Genomic DNA, 18,243 nt, shown 5'->3' with positions numbered 1-18,243 from the left:
TCCCTACAGGGTAATGTCACTGGCGCGGGTAATGCTCCAGTGGGGCCCTTTAGTTGCGGGTCCAAAGCCTGAAAGACAACTTCTTCCTTAAAAGAAGTGGAAAGGTTGGCCTGTCGGGGTTTTGCAGTCATTAGAGCATGATCCCGCTCTTTCAGAAATTCCCTTTATTGTCTGCCCTGGCCAGTAGAATCCCTTTTCAACGGACCTGCCTTGCGTATTGATTCGGGGCACCACTCCTTTCTGTCTGAGGGACAAAATTGCCCCGGAATGTTCCTTTTCTCTCTGTGTTCTGCAGACGTTAGTTTTGGCTATGACGCCTACTTCCCACACAGACCCTCCCCCGTTACAATCTCAAATCCAGGGGCATGAGATGGTTCCACATACAGGACGCCTTATTCTAAAATGTCCCACTTTAATTTGTTTGCAGGAATCCGGTCAAGCGGTATATTGCAGCAGACCTCAGAGGGAGCTATAGTAGCGCAGGACAGCCTTGGTGTTCATTTGTATATGGGCGCAGTCACTCAGCCATTCCTTTTAGAAAGCATCAGAGCAATATTTCACATTCCACATTGGATTTCTGAATGCCGGGGTCTCCATATTGGTTTCAGTGGCCTATGCCTTTGGATAGGGGCTCACATTTCACTGGCCTCTTGGTGATGGCCTGTGAATCAGTGGGAAATTGTGAGAAATAATGGCTGAGCGAAGTCCTCACCGAAGGAGCCAGGTCTTGCAATGCTTCCTGACTAATATAATTGCAATACTGGACTATTTTCAGCTTTTTTGTAATAATTAAATTGTAGGGAAATCAAAGTTGTTTAGCAAAATAAACTGCAATATGATTGATTTTTCAATATTCTAGATTTCGCAATTTAGTTTCCTGCAATTTATATTCCATGCTATTGCCAAAATGTTCATACGTTTTTCTTTTAAATTTCAATCCTTTTTAACTTTTCTCTTTCTGTGCGTGTGTCCGATTTATATGTTGACTGCAGAGTCCCGAAGATGAATACTTAGATTTCAAACATACCCTGTGTTTTCAGTACTTAAGTACATCATGGAGGAGTAAATGACACATTCCTGTTCTCGTTCCAGGGTCTCCGCCTCCTTTTTGCTGATGGTTCACGCATCATCTTCAGACTGAGCGGGACGGGCAGTGCTGGTGCTACCGTTCGATTGTACATTGACAGCTATGAAAAAGAGGACCCCAAAATATACGAGGACCCACAGGTAATAATTATTCCCTAGTCAGTCTGATTGTTATGCAGTGAAAACAAAAAACTAAATTATCATGGACCTGTCAAGAGCAGGTGCATATGAGTTCAACCCGGGGACCACACATTTTTCAGTCATTCCTATGGTAAGAGGGTCGACTCACTTCATTCTACTGGGCCTGACACGCTGGCAGGTGGCTCTAAGCTGCATTAGTCCCGCCCTGCAGCAGTGCGGTGCAGCACAGCACAGTAAAGCGCCCCGGAGGTTCCGCCACTCGGCTGCTGGTCCTGCGCTGGCGATTCTGATCTAGTTCAGTCAGTGAAATCTCAGCCTGGTCCAATTACGCCCACAGCAGTAAAGGCTGGGCGGATGAAGCCACACCACCTTTAGCAAAAAGCCACCATGGATTATACACTTTATTTTTTGTTTGGCTTAATTGTACGTATCCTCATTCTGTTCTCTACATTTGTCACAAGGTTACATTAAATCTTGGGTAAGCCCATAGTGAAACAGGTGTCATTGCATATTACACAATTCCTTTGAATTGTGTATAACATACTGTAGGTGTGCCAACACCCATGATCCCATTACTGCCTTATCTGAAAATATTCTACAGAATTACGTTGGCAAACTGGGCTTGAAGAAATGTCTCAACTCTTAATGTAATAACCTCCCCAGTTCAGAGTATCGGCAAATGTTGGGTCCTTCATCAGGAGCACTCCAGTACTATTTTTTTAAAAAATTGCTTTGTTCAGTTGCCCAAGATTCCATGGGAGCACTGGCGCCAAAGCCCTACTGATTGGACACCATCATCTAAAAGCACAGATTGGTGTATTCTTTAGAGAAAAAAAACCTTGAAACCGGGTTTAGATCATGAACAAAGCCAGCGCACGTTCTCAAATGTCTAGCCATCCGCAAAGGTAGATAGAAATGTAATCCCAAACCTATGGAGAGCAATCCTTCCTGTATCTCAGTATAACTTCTAGGAGCATGTGTCACCTATTCAGGTCTTAAAATCAAGATGCGGTTTCCCGGGCAATGGCTCAGTATTGGAGCTTGCCTTGCTCCCTCATCTAAGGGAGATTGAACAAATATGCACCACGTGCCTATGCAGTGTTGACACTCTTGAGATATCATAATGTGTCTTTTACTCCAAATGTCCTCTACCCATGCAGGGCACCCCCTTAGATACTGACTAAGCAGCCATTTGATGTCTGCCATCGTGGCTTTGCTCCATAGGGTTATCTTAACCAGCAGAAATCTTTAGTGATCCTGAGTTGCTCCATCTGGAAATCGAGTCAGAACCATAGACTGACTTGTCTTGTTTCTAAGAGACTTGGATTCTAATGGCTCAGACCTGAACATTTATATGGGATGTTTTGCCTAACCCTGTATGATACTTTAAGGTACTTTGAGATGGGCATAATGAGGGATACTAGAGGGTGCAGCTGGTGGCCCATGAGGGTGTCCTATAGTTACCACTCTTCATGAGTTTCTAAATATCTACAGTGGGATGTTGAAAAAGCCATACAGCCATTCTTATGCATCTCTCCAGCCGCCCTTGTCACCGCTGATCTTTAATTGCAAATCGGACATTGCAATGAATGGCTTTGAGTTGAAGGATCAAGACAAACCTTCCCTAAAGGAATAGTTATTTTATTCCGTTTTATGGGTTTCATTACTAGTACAGTTGTCCAGTCCCTTAGCTCCCAGATGCCTACTTGGCACCTCTAACAGTAGTCCAGCAAGCTGTAGCATGCCTCACCACAGGGCTAAGAAAATTCGCCTGCATCACCTCATCTTCCACGTGGTGCACTGGCTACCCCCGTCAATCATGCCTCATGTTTGAGACAACCTGCGTCCTCTCCGGAGGCCACTGCACTACCATAAGCCACAACATTACCAGACTCAGACCAAAACTTCAAGAAGGGGGATAAACGATTTCCTATGTTGCCGCTTGAACTTACCAACACAGATAAGACTGCCCTCCCGTTCATCCTAACGCCAAAGCCTCTGACCCGTGCTCTGAGCAGGGTCATGCCTCACTCAGGACCGGCCGGCCCAAGGAGCGGTCTTCTAAGACCTATAAGGGTGTCATCTGTGGGGGCCCAAGATAAGGCCAAGAGCTGCTAGTCCGAGTACACCAGGGTTGCCGTGAAAGCGGGTCCCGAAGTGGATAGGGCGCGATCGGCATCATCTTACACCTCCATTGACAGCCTGCCATCAAGCTCCTCTTCCAAGAGGAAGTCATCTACCCCAGCTAAACTATGTGAGAAAGAAGCTGCAGACAGAGGAGAAAAAGACCAAACAGCCCAAGCAGGTTCAACCGGCACAGGCTAAGGCCTCTGACAACATCTACTGCCACGACCGCCAAGGGTGCTGATCCTGCGAGGGTAGCTCCCACAGCTCAGTGTCCCTACCCCCAAGGGGCAAAACCACTGCAGTGACTTTGGCAAGGTCAGCAGGCAGACTGGAAGGGGAGAAACTGCCTCAGGCCCCGGGTTCAGGACCCTCAAGGAGGTGTGGGCGAGAGGCGAGGAGGGCCCGAAACACCCCTCCCCAGGCCGTTGCCCAAACCATGGAGGTCTCGTCCATGTATGATGAAGATGGGGAGTCCTTGCATACTGTCCATGAGGCCGTGGAAGAGGAGGACCACGGCGCAGGGCATAGTTTTCCTGTTCTCCCTGCTCAGCCGATGGACATTTCCTTGGATATTCTGCCGACTCTAAAAACCTTGGTTGCAGAGATCCAGATGAGGATGCATCCGTTAGCTGTGGTCCCCAGGTCCCCGATCAAGCTCCAGTAAAGAAGAGGAAGAGTCATCCGATGCCCCCATTTCAACCTCCTCCACGTCTGGTTCCTTCTCCCCCAGCAGACCCAGAGACTGGTACAGGAAGGGATACAGCCACAACGACGGATGATGACGAAGACATTGTTGCAGCAGACAGTGAATTGCCACATTTGAATGCTCCACACAGGGTGTACCCTCCGGTGGGATCATTCCACTCCATGATCACCATGGCCTCTGAGCATTTCCAGCTGGTGCCTGAGGAGGCCTGTGGCTGGCGGAGAAGGATCCTTCATATCAACACCCTGGAGCTACGGGCAGTGTTCTGGGCCCTCAAGTCGTTCAAACCATCTCTGAAAGGGAAGGTGGGGAGGATCTTCACGGACATCCCCACCACCATGTTCTACATCTGGAGGTAAGGAGACACAGGACTTGTGGCACTGAGCCATCAGACAGGGGATGCTCCTCGTCCCTCTCCACCTGGCGGGAGTCAAGAACACCATTGCAGGGAACTGCGCTCCTGCCACGAGTCAGCATCAGGTGGACCGCCTATTCGTCAAATGGGGCAGGCCCCAGATCGATCTATTTGCGACACCGTTTGAACTCCATGTGGCAGATTCCTCCAACGGCGGCACCTGGAGGTCTGTTCCTGTATGCACCCCCCCACCCCCGCCCCACGTTCCATTTCCTGGTACGAGTCATCAGCACACTCGGACAGTGTCTCAGAAAAATGATACTCATCACCCCAGCGTGGCAGTCAGGTTTGGTATCCGGATCTTTTCAGCCTGTCAGTGTTGCCCCCGGTCAAGCTGCCAGTGGTTCCAGATCTTCTCACCAGAGAAGGAGGCGCAATCCTTCATCACGACCCAGGATCGCTGAACCTGAGGATTTGGCTTCTGCAGCCCTAGAGTTTAGAGGATGAGTTCCCTGCGGACTGCTGGGAGGTCCTCGCCAAGGCCAGAGCGTCGACATTGAAGTGGTCACAAGTGGAAGCGTTTCGCTACGTGGTGCCGGTCTCTGAAGATTACCCCTCTGAGGGTCACAGCCCGCAGATCCTTCCATACTTGCTGTCATTGGCCAAGGCTGAACTAGTGCACGCCTCTATCAAGGTACATCTGGAAGCTATCTCCCGCTACACTAGGTCTAAAAGAAGGTCTTCACTTTGATCCCACTGACTCGTCAAGAAATTTCTCAAAGGACTTTGCAGCTGGTGAGACTATGCATCGGGGCTCTCTCGTTCCCCTCATAGAAAACTGCTTTCCTTGTGGCCATCACCTCTGTCAGAAGTTTAGGTGAGATCCAGGCCCTAACATGCAAGCAACCATACCTGACTTTCCACGAATCGAGGGTGGTATTGTGTACGCACCACTATTTCATGCAGAAGGTTCTGTCAGAATTCGAACCTCAACGGGCCTGTAGTGTTACCTGTTTTTTTCCCCAAAACCTTTGTTGCCCGCAGAAAGGGCCTTGCATTCGCTGGATGTTGCTCGTGCCCTGAAGTTCTACGTGACACGCAGGAAGAGTTTTCGGAAGACCACCTGTGAGCTTTGGTCCTGTGAACCATGGGAAGGCCTTGTCCAAGGCTTCCATTTCAAGGTGGCTCTCCGTCTGCATCACGCACTGTCATCGGTTGGCGAACCGACCGCTGCCCGGCTGTCCGAGAGCCCCCTCCACCAGAGTGATTACTGCGACCACATCGGTCCTGTCTGGTGTGCACATACTGGACATCTGCAAGGCTGCAACGTGGAGGTCCACGCACAACTGCACAAAGTTTTACTGCATCAACAGGGATTCCAGGAAGGAGTCCAAAGTCGGACAAGCAGTGCTATGCAACCTGTTTGCTTGAGGTGAGACTGACCGGATGTAAGATTTAATTGTTTCTGTTGCCACCTTCCGTGTTTGTGTAATGTTGTAGTGCTTTGTATTCGTTATTCATGAGCATGTGAATCCATGCCAGACCCCATGCTGGAGTAGGTTTAAGTTCCTTACCTCTAACTATTGTTCTACAGCATGGGCCTGGCATGGATTCACATGCAAACCCTCCATCTCTCCTCTCTGTGACTCTTCTTGGTCATACCGCCACATTCCTTGCTTACCAAATCTGATGATGGCTGCCAGAGGAGGGGCTTAGGGAAAGGACGATCATTGGATGGGGCATTATGACCCAGAGGACAGGCATTGGTTTAGATGAGAAATTACGTTTTTAAGTGAAAGTGAAACAGTTTTTTCTTTTTCTGATGATTCCCAACCTGACTGGGAATATTCATGCGAATGTGAATTCATGCCAGACCCATGCTGGAGAACAATAGTTACAGGTAAGTAACTTGAACTTACTGCAGTAACCCCCCCCCTGGGTGAGCCACCTATGTTCGGTGCTCTTGCTTCCCAGTTTGATTTGCGCTTTATCAATATATGCATCTATGAATACACAACGTATCCATGTTTAGGTTGAGCCAGACCTGTTCAGTCCGAACCTGTGCCAGGGTAGACCTTTTGAGTTTGATTTCCCAATCCAAGTATGAGACAGTATGGCCGTGCAAGGCAGTGCCTTAACGCGTGCCGAGACTCCAGTCTATTGCCTGCAGTGGTGATGGGGGAAGAAGAAGGGAGGCACATTTTCAGTACTCATTCTGCCTCATTTCAAATGACTGACCAACCGCAGGGCCTTTGCCAATATATTGGTAATCATGTGCCAACAAGAGACTTAACAACGTGAATCGCATTTCAGATCTGATCTTCAGTAGACCAGATCTTGAACATGCTTTGCTTGTTTAAGAACACCCTTCGCTCCCTTTTGTGAGCTAGGCAGAGTTATGTACCTGCCCTTCATGATGGTACGTTACTTGACATTTCAGTCTGTCCTACATGCCCCGCAAAGAATGAATTAACTTTATTGCATTGAGGTTTAGGCCCTTTTCTTTCTCGGACACTGCCCAAGCGCCTTGCAACATCATTCTGTAGCCATCAGTGTAATTCAAAATGGTGGTTTCATAGGGCTCTCTGGACAAAGATGGGATTACTGTGAAATGATCAAAAAAATGACCTACTGAGAAATAACTGAATTGTCATTATCTATTTTATGTTAAATAAGGTGGGGGAAGACCCCCCACATCACCCCCACTTCCCCCTATATCGTCTTTCCCCATCCCATTTATTATTTTTTTTAAATAAAAAATGAACAATACCGAATTCAACCCCAAAAAAATGCATTCATTTCTTCAGTATTTTTGTATTCGATCATTTCTGCAGATACCATATAGCTGTATTGTATCCCTGCGACCTCACTTAAAACGGTAAAGCTAAGAGTGGTCGCTTTTCCCGTCGCACCTCGGGGAATAGGATTGGAGAAAGAGGTCTGCTGTAGTCAAACGTGCATGTGCTAAGTGTTGCTTGTCGTAAGAACCATGGTACACTATCCTCTTGTGCTTTGCTCTGCAGGTGATGTTGGCGCCGCTCATTACCATTGCGCAGAAGATTTCCAAGCTCCACGAAAGGACCGGCCGCACGGGACCGACCGTCATCACATAAGGACAGGAGTGCGAGATTCTGTTGTCTAGCGCACACTGGATGTCTGAAGGAATAGTTCTCGGCCATCTCCCTGAATAAAGCCATCCCCACACACCAGTCTTCCGCCCGTGGGCAATCTTTTCTTTGTGATGCGCTCCAGCCAGCGAAAGCATTTAATAGCATCTTGAACTGACGCAACTTGCCATTTCATTAAACAGTTTACATTGTGTGTGTGCTTGGTGAAGTGCGGAACAATGTGTTGTCAGATGTTTGGTAGCGTTTGTGTCATCGGCCGTCCAGTTTTGTGTAACCTGTTTAATTGTAGTGTCTATTATGCCAATCCCTTTAGCAGAAAGCTTGTGAAAGGTAATAATGTTGTATAAACACAAACCGCCTTTACCATCTGCGGGGCTATTTTCAAATCAACAATCAAAGTGCACGCTCTGGGAACACATACAGCGTTTGGTTTTGTGTTCAAGGCCCGGAATTTATAAGCACCTCGAATCTCTTGGTTCAGCCAAAGACTATGTATGTGGCCGTGTCTCGCAAAAAGGCAGAGTGGACAGTGTTTATACAGTAAAAAGTGCTGCCGGAGCGTCTGCACCTGCTGCTTCCATTCCCAACCTCCTGCGCTGCCCGGGATCAAGGCTTTGAGTCGTGGTTGCTTGGACGGTCTGTCAGCGCTGCATTGCACAGATTGGATTCCCAACTCGGCTCTGCTAAGCTAGCTAGGAGTCGAGTGTCTGTGCACTTGTATTTTGAGGAAGTATTCGCTCCACCTTTCACTAGTACTGTTCCCCCAGAACAATATCACGTGAAAAAGTATTCAGCAAAAAGTCGTTTTCAGAACTGTAGTCCTTCACCCCAGGCAATGGGAAGTGTGAGACTGGTGCCAGCAATAAGGTCGCCAACACAGCAGAATTGTATTTCTGCACAGGGAAGAACAATGAAAGCGTGTGCAAACGATACGATATCAGATTTGATGGGAAGCAGTGAGCTTCGTGCAATGGGGTGAGATCGACTAACCTTTTCTGATCAGGTTGTGGTGGGGAGTGAATGGAAAAGTCACCGGGGATAATACATGGTTGGACTTGCACAGATCAAGGACAATCAACATTAGACATTTGAAGTGCAGGTAGATTTGTAAATGGGTATTTATAACGCGATTGACACCCAAGAGGTTTCTAAGCGCGGACCCGAGATTCGAACCTGTGGTGCTCCGCGTCGTCTTATTTCCACAGCGAGCGCTTTGCCCCTGAGCTGTCCTCCAGTAAGGCCAGCTGTGCTCGGTACGTGACCGTGAAGGATGAAGTGTTAAAAGGGGGGAGGTAGAGAAAGTGAGGAACAGAGGCAAGAGAAAAACGTTATCCTATTTACCTAGCTCTCCACTGCCTCCATGCGGAGGTCAGGAGGGACGCTTTCAATTTGGCTGTAAACAGAACAATGACCCAAACCTCTAGTAAAACCTTTATAATCGCCCCAACTCCATTCCTTACTCAAACTCTAATTATAACCCTTATTGTACCCTGAACCCTTATTTACCACTAACCCTTCAGCACGCTAAAGCCTTTTATTTGCATGCGACTCAATGCAAAACGCATAATACATTTAAATAAATTAAGTGAACCTAACTACAAGCTCATCACTAGCTCTCCTTACATTCCATAGCTCTTGGTCTAATCCCGTTCTTAGCCTTGCCCTAACCGCAACTCTTACACTTAAACTAATGCTTACTCTACCCTAGCCCCTATGTTTACCCTAACCCATATCCCACAGCAACATCACATCCCACTCCAATCTCCCCATCCATTTCTTTAGCACTTAAATAAACCTTTACTCTTTTTACCCTAACACTACCATACCCCCTATCCTTTCCCTCACAAAAACCTAAACATCACCAGCCCTCTCACAACCCTACTTATAAACAAAATATTTACTGTATCCCAAACCCCTATCCTAATCCTAACAAGTCAATCACAAGCCCACTAAACGGCTACTTTTCAGCTGCATGGTATGACTACTTTTTGCTTGCTGACTTTTTCCACTGCCAGAGGTATTTTCACCCCAATTCTTTTACTGACTCCTACACTCCTCTCTCAGGCTTAAAGAACAGTCCTTGAAATGTGCAGTGCATAGTAGCCACATGTCTGCACTTTTGGGAACCTGGTTGAGAATTCTGATCCAGATCAAACACTGCCCCCATCAGGCAGCGCTGCCCTCCCCTAAGAGATGTGATGGGTCTAAAGGCTGCCAGTAGACTGCACATGGCACAGGGAACCAGGGGAAAGAGCCGGTGAGGCATTGGAGTGAGTCTGGTGGAAAACTAGGACTGAACCAAAACCAAGCCTGCCCTTAGCTCTGCAAAAGGGATTTGCGGCCACAGTCACGTGTAGCCAAAGTTAACTTAAAACAGAATCTTGAAAACCATTCCTCTAACAAATGAGATATTCAAAATTGTCCATGAAACCATGAATATAGAGTGCCCACTGGGAAACCTGCGCCACTCCAGATGTTTTGACCTTCAGCACACGTCGGCCCTAACCAGCAATATCCAAGCGTGAGGCTCATGGGAGATCTGGGTATGTATGGAGGGCTGCAGGTTGCCCATGTGGTCACATATTGTCCTAGTATCAGACCAACATTGTCAAGACCTCTGTCCTTGACAATGTTGAATATTGAATATTTCAACACAATATATGAAGCAAACCGGATTGATTTGTGGTTTACATTGAGGGCTCCCACTGCTTGAAAGTGTCATTGAGGAAATGGACTGGAGAGATGGAGCTGGCAGTGAGATGTAAGAGCAGGCGCGTGGTGATCTTGGTATGATGCTGTGAGGGAGAAGGCAGTCCCTGGTCTGGGCTTGCAAAATCTACTAGCCCACTTGCATTGGCGAGTAGGTTTTTATAAACGGCCTGTACCACTTGCATGGCACTTTACCTTGCTGGCGGGTATGGGGATGTTTGAAACTTTTATTTGACATGTACTGTAAATAAACCTTAATTTCAGTAAATGGCAAATATATTGCACTGTGGATGGCTGGCCTTTGGGTGGCAGCATTGCACCAAATAGGAAGTGTGCTTATGTGCCGTGCATCATTTTACAGAAAGCCCTTGTAAATATTTTGTCACCAGTCACCACGGGGCGAGTGCATTCTTTTAGGTCGAGAATGTAAACTAAGGAGCTCACCCTGCATGTCTTGTGCGATTTATAAGAATTTGTGAGGCCTGCTGGTTTTCTTTTGGACTACGTACATTTGGTGATGCATGAGGTGACAATGCATTGTTTGAGATCAAGCCATAAATTGGAGCCTTAATAGATGTGGGATCACCCACCTGGAGATTTTAGAAAGTGGACTTTAGGCATGTAGTTGGGTCTTTGCAGCCTTCATATATCTCAGCCTACCCCATGGAAGATCACTTCTGATGAAAACAAAAAGCATTGAGGGAGGGACAGAAAGACCAGTTTGTGGCTGATGGACTGAAGTCCTTCAGCGAAACTCACCCTAGTTATTTCTTCAATATATGTGTGCAACTGTGCTACGGTACAGGGGCCCATACCCTCCACAACAAGCTATTTTCCTCCTTTTATTATAAAGTAGAAATACCTCTGCTGACTTAAACATTCTATTCGGCTACCAACTTACCTCAAATTGGTCCTTTCTGGGTAAGAATATAGAGTCCGAGGTGTCCAAGCAGCTCCAAGTGTTGGTGAAGGTAGCCACTTATCCCAGGGTCATGAACCATATGTCGGGCCTCTGTGTGAAACCCAGTCTGCATCGCCTGGCATTCATGGAAATCTGCTGCCCACTCTTCTTAATCCTTCTCGACTGCTCTGCTAACGAAGGATGGTTGGATCACAGGGATCTCCTGAAATGCTCATGCGAGTGGTTGGTATGGCACCAGAATGGGCTGCTTCCTTTCGGGCTCACTAAAGCACAGGTGTGGGAAGTGCCTTTGCCTGCCTTAGCATTTCAAGCCTTGCCTGTGGGGTTTACAAAATGGTGGTTCTTGCACCCAGGCCAACACGGACTCCCATCTGCACTTTCAGATGTGAACTTCCAGGTCTGGCCTGGAGTTGCACGAGAGAGGTTGCAGGCTGTCGGCTCCGCGGGCAACCCTCCACCATCTCCATGCCCGTTGCCGACAGCCTGCATGCCCTCTGCTTTTTACCACCTCAAATGCGCTGCACATGGTGAGCACTGCTGGGCTGAAGCAACTGGAAGCATGGCTCCATTCCTTTTTAGATATGACTACGTGCCGACGCTCCTGAGGCGGATTGGCTGCCTGCAACATCTAAAGCACCAATCGGGGAACTGGCAGGCGAAGCCCGCCCACCCTAAGGCCTTTCTTCTGTCTGGCCCGTCCGGCCATGGTCAGAGTGGCATGCCACCTCTCTTCCTCCGTCCCTCGCCCTCCGTTCGCGCTTGGATCTAGCCGCCTTCGTTCCTTGGATCGCAGCAATCCAATTCGTTCTGCACCAGGTAAGCATTGCTGCCACGCTCTTTGCGCTGGTTCGTTCCCTGCATCCTGACTCCCTCTTCATGCATAGCCGCTCCTAGGGTACCGTCTTCGCAGCTCCCTCCGATGGCCTTGTCCTTTCCTAGTTGTCATATCTGCTGCTCATTCTGTGCCCTCCATCCCTCTTGGGGGGCACGGCGTCCACACTGGCATGGCTGTCCTCGTTTCTACGTGGTTCCCCGTGACTTGTTTCCACAGCCCGGTTCCCCTCGTTCATGCTCTTGGCTGACTTTACGCGCACTTGTCTGCATCTGCCTAACACGCTCTGTGTTTTCTACCACCCGTGACTCTACCGTTTCATCTGCCCCTTACTAACTACTAACCCAATGTCATCTACTTCTACTGCCACGGCCGGCCTGCGACTGCCACTTTGACTCTGCCAATGTGGATGTGGATGCTACCCGCTTGCTATGATCCTGTGATCCTTTTTTATCCTTGTAACACGTGGTTTGCCTTTCACATTTACTCCGCCTTTCATTCTCGCCTCTTGCCTCCTGTTGCTGTGTTTTGGGTGTTGACCCCTTGCACCAGGAAGTTGGCTTTCTTCGCTTGCTCCCTTGCTGTTGTCTGTCACCGTGTCTACCTGCTGATACATGCCTCTGTTGCCTCCCTACTTCACGAGATATTGCCCTGCTGCTATCTCCTTATTCTAACCTTTTTTCTTCAGTTCACATGTTCTCTTGCATTAATGTCCCTTCTTCCCCCTCCTACCTCTTCCCCGGCACCCCCACTCATCCCCCTCGCCTCGTTTGCTTGTTACAGCACTTGCATGTTCCGAATTGTCGCAAGGCTTATTAGGATCTTGTATTGTATAGTCAGTTTTCTTTATCCCTCTTCCTCCCCTTCCTGCACCCCCCCACCCTGCATTGCATGTTTATCATGGCACTTGCACGGGCTGAATGTTTCAAGACCTATTGGGCTCGTTTTGTATTTTTTCCCCCCTGTTCCCCGACCCCCCCCCCCTCTTGATGCGCCTTGAAACACCACTGGCTGCGTAGGCACATTAGAAATGACCAATAAATAAAATCTTGAAAATCAAGTTCTACCTTTAACATCTATTACCTGGTGACCAACTGTTGGGAAAACTGAAGTAGTAATATTGTGTGAATATATACTTTTTTAATTATTATTCTTTATTTGCTTATGATTCTAAAAGAATCTTTACAAGAAAAATGTCAATATAACACATTTCTATAATAATGCAGTGTTATTTATATAGCGCCTTTCACCGAGCACATATTTACATACAATATCACCCAACCGTTGGTACTCATTTATGGACCTCGGAACGATGAAAGGCTGAGTTGTTCTTGCCGGGATTCGAACCTGCGACCTGCAGATCACGCTCAGATCTTAGCAGCGAGCGCTCATCCCGGTGAGCTATCTTACCGGTAATTGACATAAAATTAAAATTGACATATCATTCATACATTTGATAAATAAATAACACTTGGTTAATACCAACATAAAATCAATACAAATAAACTTTCCGTGTATACTTGAAGTCTGATACATATTTATCCATACTTCATTGCACCTAGTAATTCCTTTAAATGAACAGAGGTAAAGATCATTTGTTTTTGTTCACCTTAAGGTTCCTCTTCATGTAGGACAATAATAATAATAATGTAAACCCTTTATCTGCTCTTTCCACCTATAGACCATATCAGTGGAACTGCTTGGGAGGGGCAGGTTCCTTTGTGTAAGTTATCTTGTGTTTTTGCCCCCTATTATTTCGTTTTCATTGAGAGCATTTGCCTGTGGCCCCAGTCACTGAGTGATCCAGCTGGTACAAAAGGGCAGGAAACTACCACACAGAACTTTCCTTCGTGCCCACACACCAGTCTTTTGGCGATGTCTACTTGGTCTGGTAAAGTGTTTTTTTTTCTCTTTCTCTAGCTTTATAGGGGTCAGAGAAATGACCATATATTTTTCTGTACAAGGCCTAAACATGTTGGTGTTCTGCTTGTCCTGTGCCCTGGATGCTGTTTAGTTTTGGCTATTAGGTGGTGCTAAAGCACCACCTATAACCTGGTACTATTACATTAGAATGCAACTTGGAGGAAATGACATATGAGGAAAGACAGTGCTTGTAGGTGATGTTTGGTTATTCACCTACCCATTGACTGCCCATGATAATTCTTATTTCCATTGTCACATACGCCATGCCCCTCACTGCCAAAAAACACATACTCTTGGGATCGCTTTGAGCTAGCTTTATCAAGCATTACTATCAAGCTGTAAGCAAAGTGCCTGCCAGTTTTTCTTTGAAAGCAGTCTTTTGAGACTTAATGACTTAATTGGAGCTGTGAATGCACTACTGGGTAATAAAAATGCATTAACAGTTTTGCCTTCAGCCAATTGATTTGTAATGACTTTGTGCCCTTTGCTTGAAATCTTGTTAAAAACAAGCGTTGGCGATTTTAGGATACCCAGCACTTTACCCTGGGGAAATGTTGACTCACAGCTGGTTGTTTTTACCCCAGAATACACTAGATTCTGTGACTCACACCTGGGGACATAGAAGAGGGAGGAAGGGGGTCCTGTGCTGCATAGGGATTTATAAGGACAAGGAGTGATGTACAGGTTCAGTCTTTGTATATAGTGTTCCTGTGGACGGGATGTCGATTTTGCACAGTTCAAATGTCTAACGCTCAATATTAGGGATTTAAATACGCCAGTGAAGTGGAGAAAGCTTGAGGCCTTCCTGGGTGAAACAACTGGATTTGGTAGCACTCCAGGAGACTCGTATTCGTGAATGGGATGGGCATAAACTGCAGTTGCGTCGCTACCCTGATATTGTCCAAGCGAATGCGGTGGAGAAAGTTGCTGGGGTGTAAATTGCAATAAGATCAGGATCCCCACTCAAAGTGCTACGCTCGAAGGCCCACAAAGAAGGTCGTGTTTTCATGGTGGTCGAGCTTGGGTTTTTCACTTTTAACTGTGGCTTCGCTATACGTCCCTAATGTCGGCTAAGAGGGCTTATTGAGTAGGACACTCAGACAATTTGTATCTTTTATGGTGGGAGAATTGGTATTTCTCGGTGACCTTAAAATCGCATGGAACCCTAAACGCGAATGCTGCACCACAACTCGCTATGCCCAACCTTCTCCTTCTAACTCACTAAAACAAAAATGTGCACAGATCTCCCTGATAGATATTTGGACAACACGCAGGGGCTCAGAGAATGGGTATGTGCACATCGCTCCTTTTCACGTATCATATATGTGTGGGCTACAGCTCCACTCATAGGCAAGGTTACGCAGATTGAGTGTCACACGATGACATTGTCGGACCATGCCCCAATCTCAATGGACCAGAACATTTCACAAATCACACAGACATTGTGGGCCTGGAGATTCCCACAAGGGCTGCTGAGGGACCAGGTGCTTGGGGTGAAAATATAGAAAATTGGAGTTTTTTCATGTTAACCCTTCTAGGGAAACCACACCAAATGGTACTTAGGACGCTTTTAAGGCAATGTGGGGCCTCTCGATTGCGGAGGGGGCCATTAAAAATAAAAGAAAGCATTGTAAATCGAGCTAGAGGAAGATCTGGGCCGTGCAATGAAAAATATGGAAACAAATAATGTTCCGGGGGCACAGAAAATGTATAGAACAGCAGCGGGGTAGTAACACCTTTTTTCACACAAAGAAAGCAAAATTATTATTTCTAAACGGAAATATTATATAAAAGCAAATAAGACAGACAGACCTTTGGCTAGGCAACTACGGCAGAAAGCTGGCTCCCAAACTATGTAAATGCGTCGGCTTCCCTCGGGAGAGAGGTGCACTGAAACCTCACAAATTATTTCGCAATTCCGCATTTTTTACTCCAGTTTATATCACTCAAACCCCAGACCCAGTGCAACAGAGTATTTAGACGCTGTTAATCTTCCCTAAGGCCGACCAGGGGATGCTAGATCGGGATGGAACGCCTGATGAAATCGGTAAGGTTATACGTAATCTTCCCTTAAACAAGTCCCCAGGTCCGGACGGTTATTCTGCTTTACTTTATAAAACATATGGAAACATACTGGTTCTCGGATTAACTCACCTATATAATTCCTTCGTTCATACTGGGGGCATATCACCCACAATGGAGCAAGCCAAGATTATATTATTTCCTACACGGGGCAAGGATCCTTCCTTATGTGGGTCATATCGTCCAATCACATTGATAAATCTGGATGCTAAAATCTATTTGAAGGTTTTAGGTAATAGGATGGAATATTTATTATACCTTACTGATACATCCGGATCAATCAGGCTTTATCAACTCCAGACACATGATAATATTAGAAGAATGTGCCATATATTAGAGAAAGTCAAAAAGAAAGCTATGCAGGCAGTCCTTCGATCCATAGATGGTGAGAAAGCTTTTGATGGGGTCGAGTGGACATTTATTTTTCTGTCTCTGGCTAAAATGGGGTTCGGCCAAATGATTATTGGCATGATTCAGGCAGATTATAGACGACCTAGTGCCAGGCTACTTATCAATGGCTTTGTCTCCTCCTATAGCTTTACAACGGGGCACAAACAAGGGTGTCCACTATCGCCGTTGCTATACGCAATACATCTTAAGACACTTTTAGCCAAGATTAGGCAGAAGGAGGGAGTCCGTGGAATAGATTTCAGGGTAGTACCACATAAAATGATTGCATATGCCAACGACATGCTGCTTCTGGCAACGGACACGTTACCCACTTTACAAGCGGCAGAACATGAGCTAGAACTATTTGGCAAAGGGGCAGGCCTAAAAATACACCGATCCGAAATTCTAAACTTATCTTTGACCTATGATAAGGGGCAGCTTTTAAGGTCGCACACACGATTTGTCTGGGCCCAGCAAGGGATAAAACTATTAGGTGTTTCCATAACTCGCACAATAGCGACATTATATGAGGCCAACTACCCAAGTTTGTTAAACATTACAGCCCAATTATTAAAATGGGGTCCGTTGTCTATCTCATGGTTAGGATGCAGTAACTCAGTGAAGATGGTGACCCTTCCCAAACCTCTATTTGTTCCAAGAACTGCCAATCCGGGTCCCAGCCTAATCTTTTAATTAACTGCATGTAGCGATTTCGTCATTCATCTGGAATAATAAGCATCCTTGGGTAGCATTGAATGTTAATGACTCTTATGGCTATAGGTGGTCTGGGGCTCCTGAACTTTCAGAAACATTATCAAGCAATGCAGCAAAGGGTCCTAAAAGACTTGTCTGCTGAAACCTCTGAGAAAAGATAGGGTCCAGATGCAAAGGGCGCTTTGTGGGTGTCGCCTTCAAGATGTGTTGTGGTTCCCCAAACAAGATCGACCTCTTAATATGCGTAAGAGTCGGATTATGAGCTTAGCTGAAGACGTGTGGGACATAGCAGTGAAAAAGTATTATTTGATGACATTCCCTTCACTTCACACCTATATTTAATAATCCACCATTTACCCCCGTTCTCGTAAAGGCAAGCATTTGCCAAGTGGAAACGTGCAGGTTGCAAAAGGTTGCAGGAGTTTCTGGATAACTCTCCAAAACCATTTACACAATGTAAATCAGAAGAATAGGGCGGAGTCCAATATTTTCAGTTTCGACACTGGATGCTAGCGCCCCCTAATAAGAAAGCGGCATTTAGAGATCTTACCCCATTTGAAAGCTTTGTAACTTCCAATCCTGGTAACCGGGCTCTTATTTCTAATGTGTATACAATAAGTCGATACGCCATCTAATAACACGCTGATATACAGACACCGCTGACTTCAGACACTGGGCGTGGAGATGAATGAAGGATGAGAAAAGCTATGGAGTCAAATACCAGAACTTACTCGATCTATTCAATTTCAGGAGTTTTGGTATACGCGCATGGTTCAATACGTACCAACCCGGCTACATAAAATGAAGCTGTCCATCTCTGACAAATGTTGGCGGGAATGTGGTGGGACAGCGGATTGGGAACCTATTTGGTGGAGTTGCCTGATCTTAGCACAATACTGGATGGAAAGAAATGAAAATATGCAGCATATATTCGGTTTGCAGGAACCTAGATAACTTAGATCTTGTCTTTTGGTGATATGATATGGCATTTATAACGCACCTATACACAAGTGTTTCAAGTGGTTATAGAGAATGATCTAAGCCAAGTCTCTGGGCAACATCGAAAAGCATATGTAATTTTGCAGCTAGCGGTGCTTCTGGTGATTGCTCAAAATTGGAAATAAAAAT

At 46.4% G+C, this 18,243-nt stretch overlaps 1 protein-coding gene across 2 annotated transcripts in view; it reads left to right on the top strand.

The window, feature by feature from the left end:
- PGM1 (phosphoglucomutase 1) overlaps window positions 1-7,624 on the top strand; it is a 332,168-nt gene extending 324,544 nt beyond the window's left edge. For both annotated transcript variants that reach the window (XM_069642004.1, XM_069642003.1), the window contains exons 10-11: window positions 1,093-1,227; window positions 7,439-7,624. In XM_069642004.1, the coding sequence (XP_069498105.1) occupies window positions 1,093-1,227; window positions 7,439-7,528 (225 nt within the window). In that variant the 3' untranslated portion in view covers window positions 7,529-7,624. The remainder of the gene's footprint in view (window positions 1-1,092; window positions 1,228-7,438) is intronic.
- Window positions 7,625-18,243: the final 10,619 nt, after the last annotated feature.

The sequence above is a fragment of the Ambystoma mexicanum genome, chromosome 1q (genome assembly GCF_040938575.1).
Source record: "Ambystoma mexicanum isolate Mex_15411 chromosome 1q, UKY_AmexF1_1, whole genome shotgun sequence".
In the NCBI taxonomy this organism is placed as follows: domain Eukaryota; kingdom Metazoa; phylum Chordata; class Amphibia; order Caudata; family Ambystomatidae; genus Ambystoma; species Ambystoma mexicanum.
Note: the sequence above shows the minus strand (reverse complement) of the source record. Positions and strands in the feature narration are given on the sequence as shown.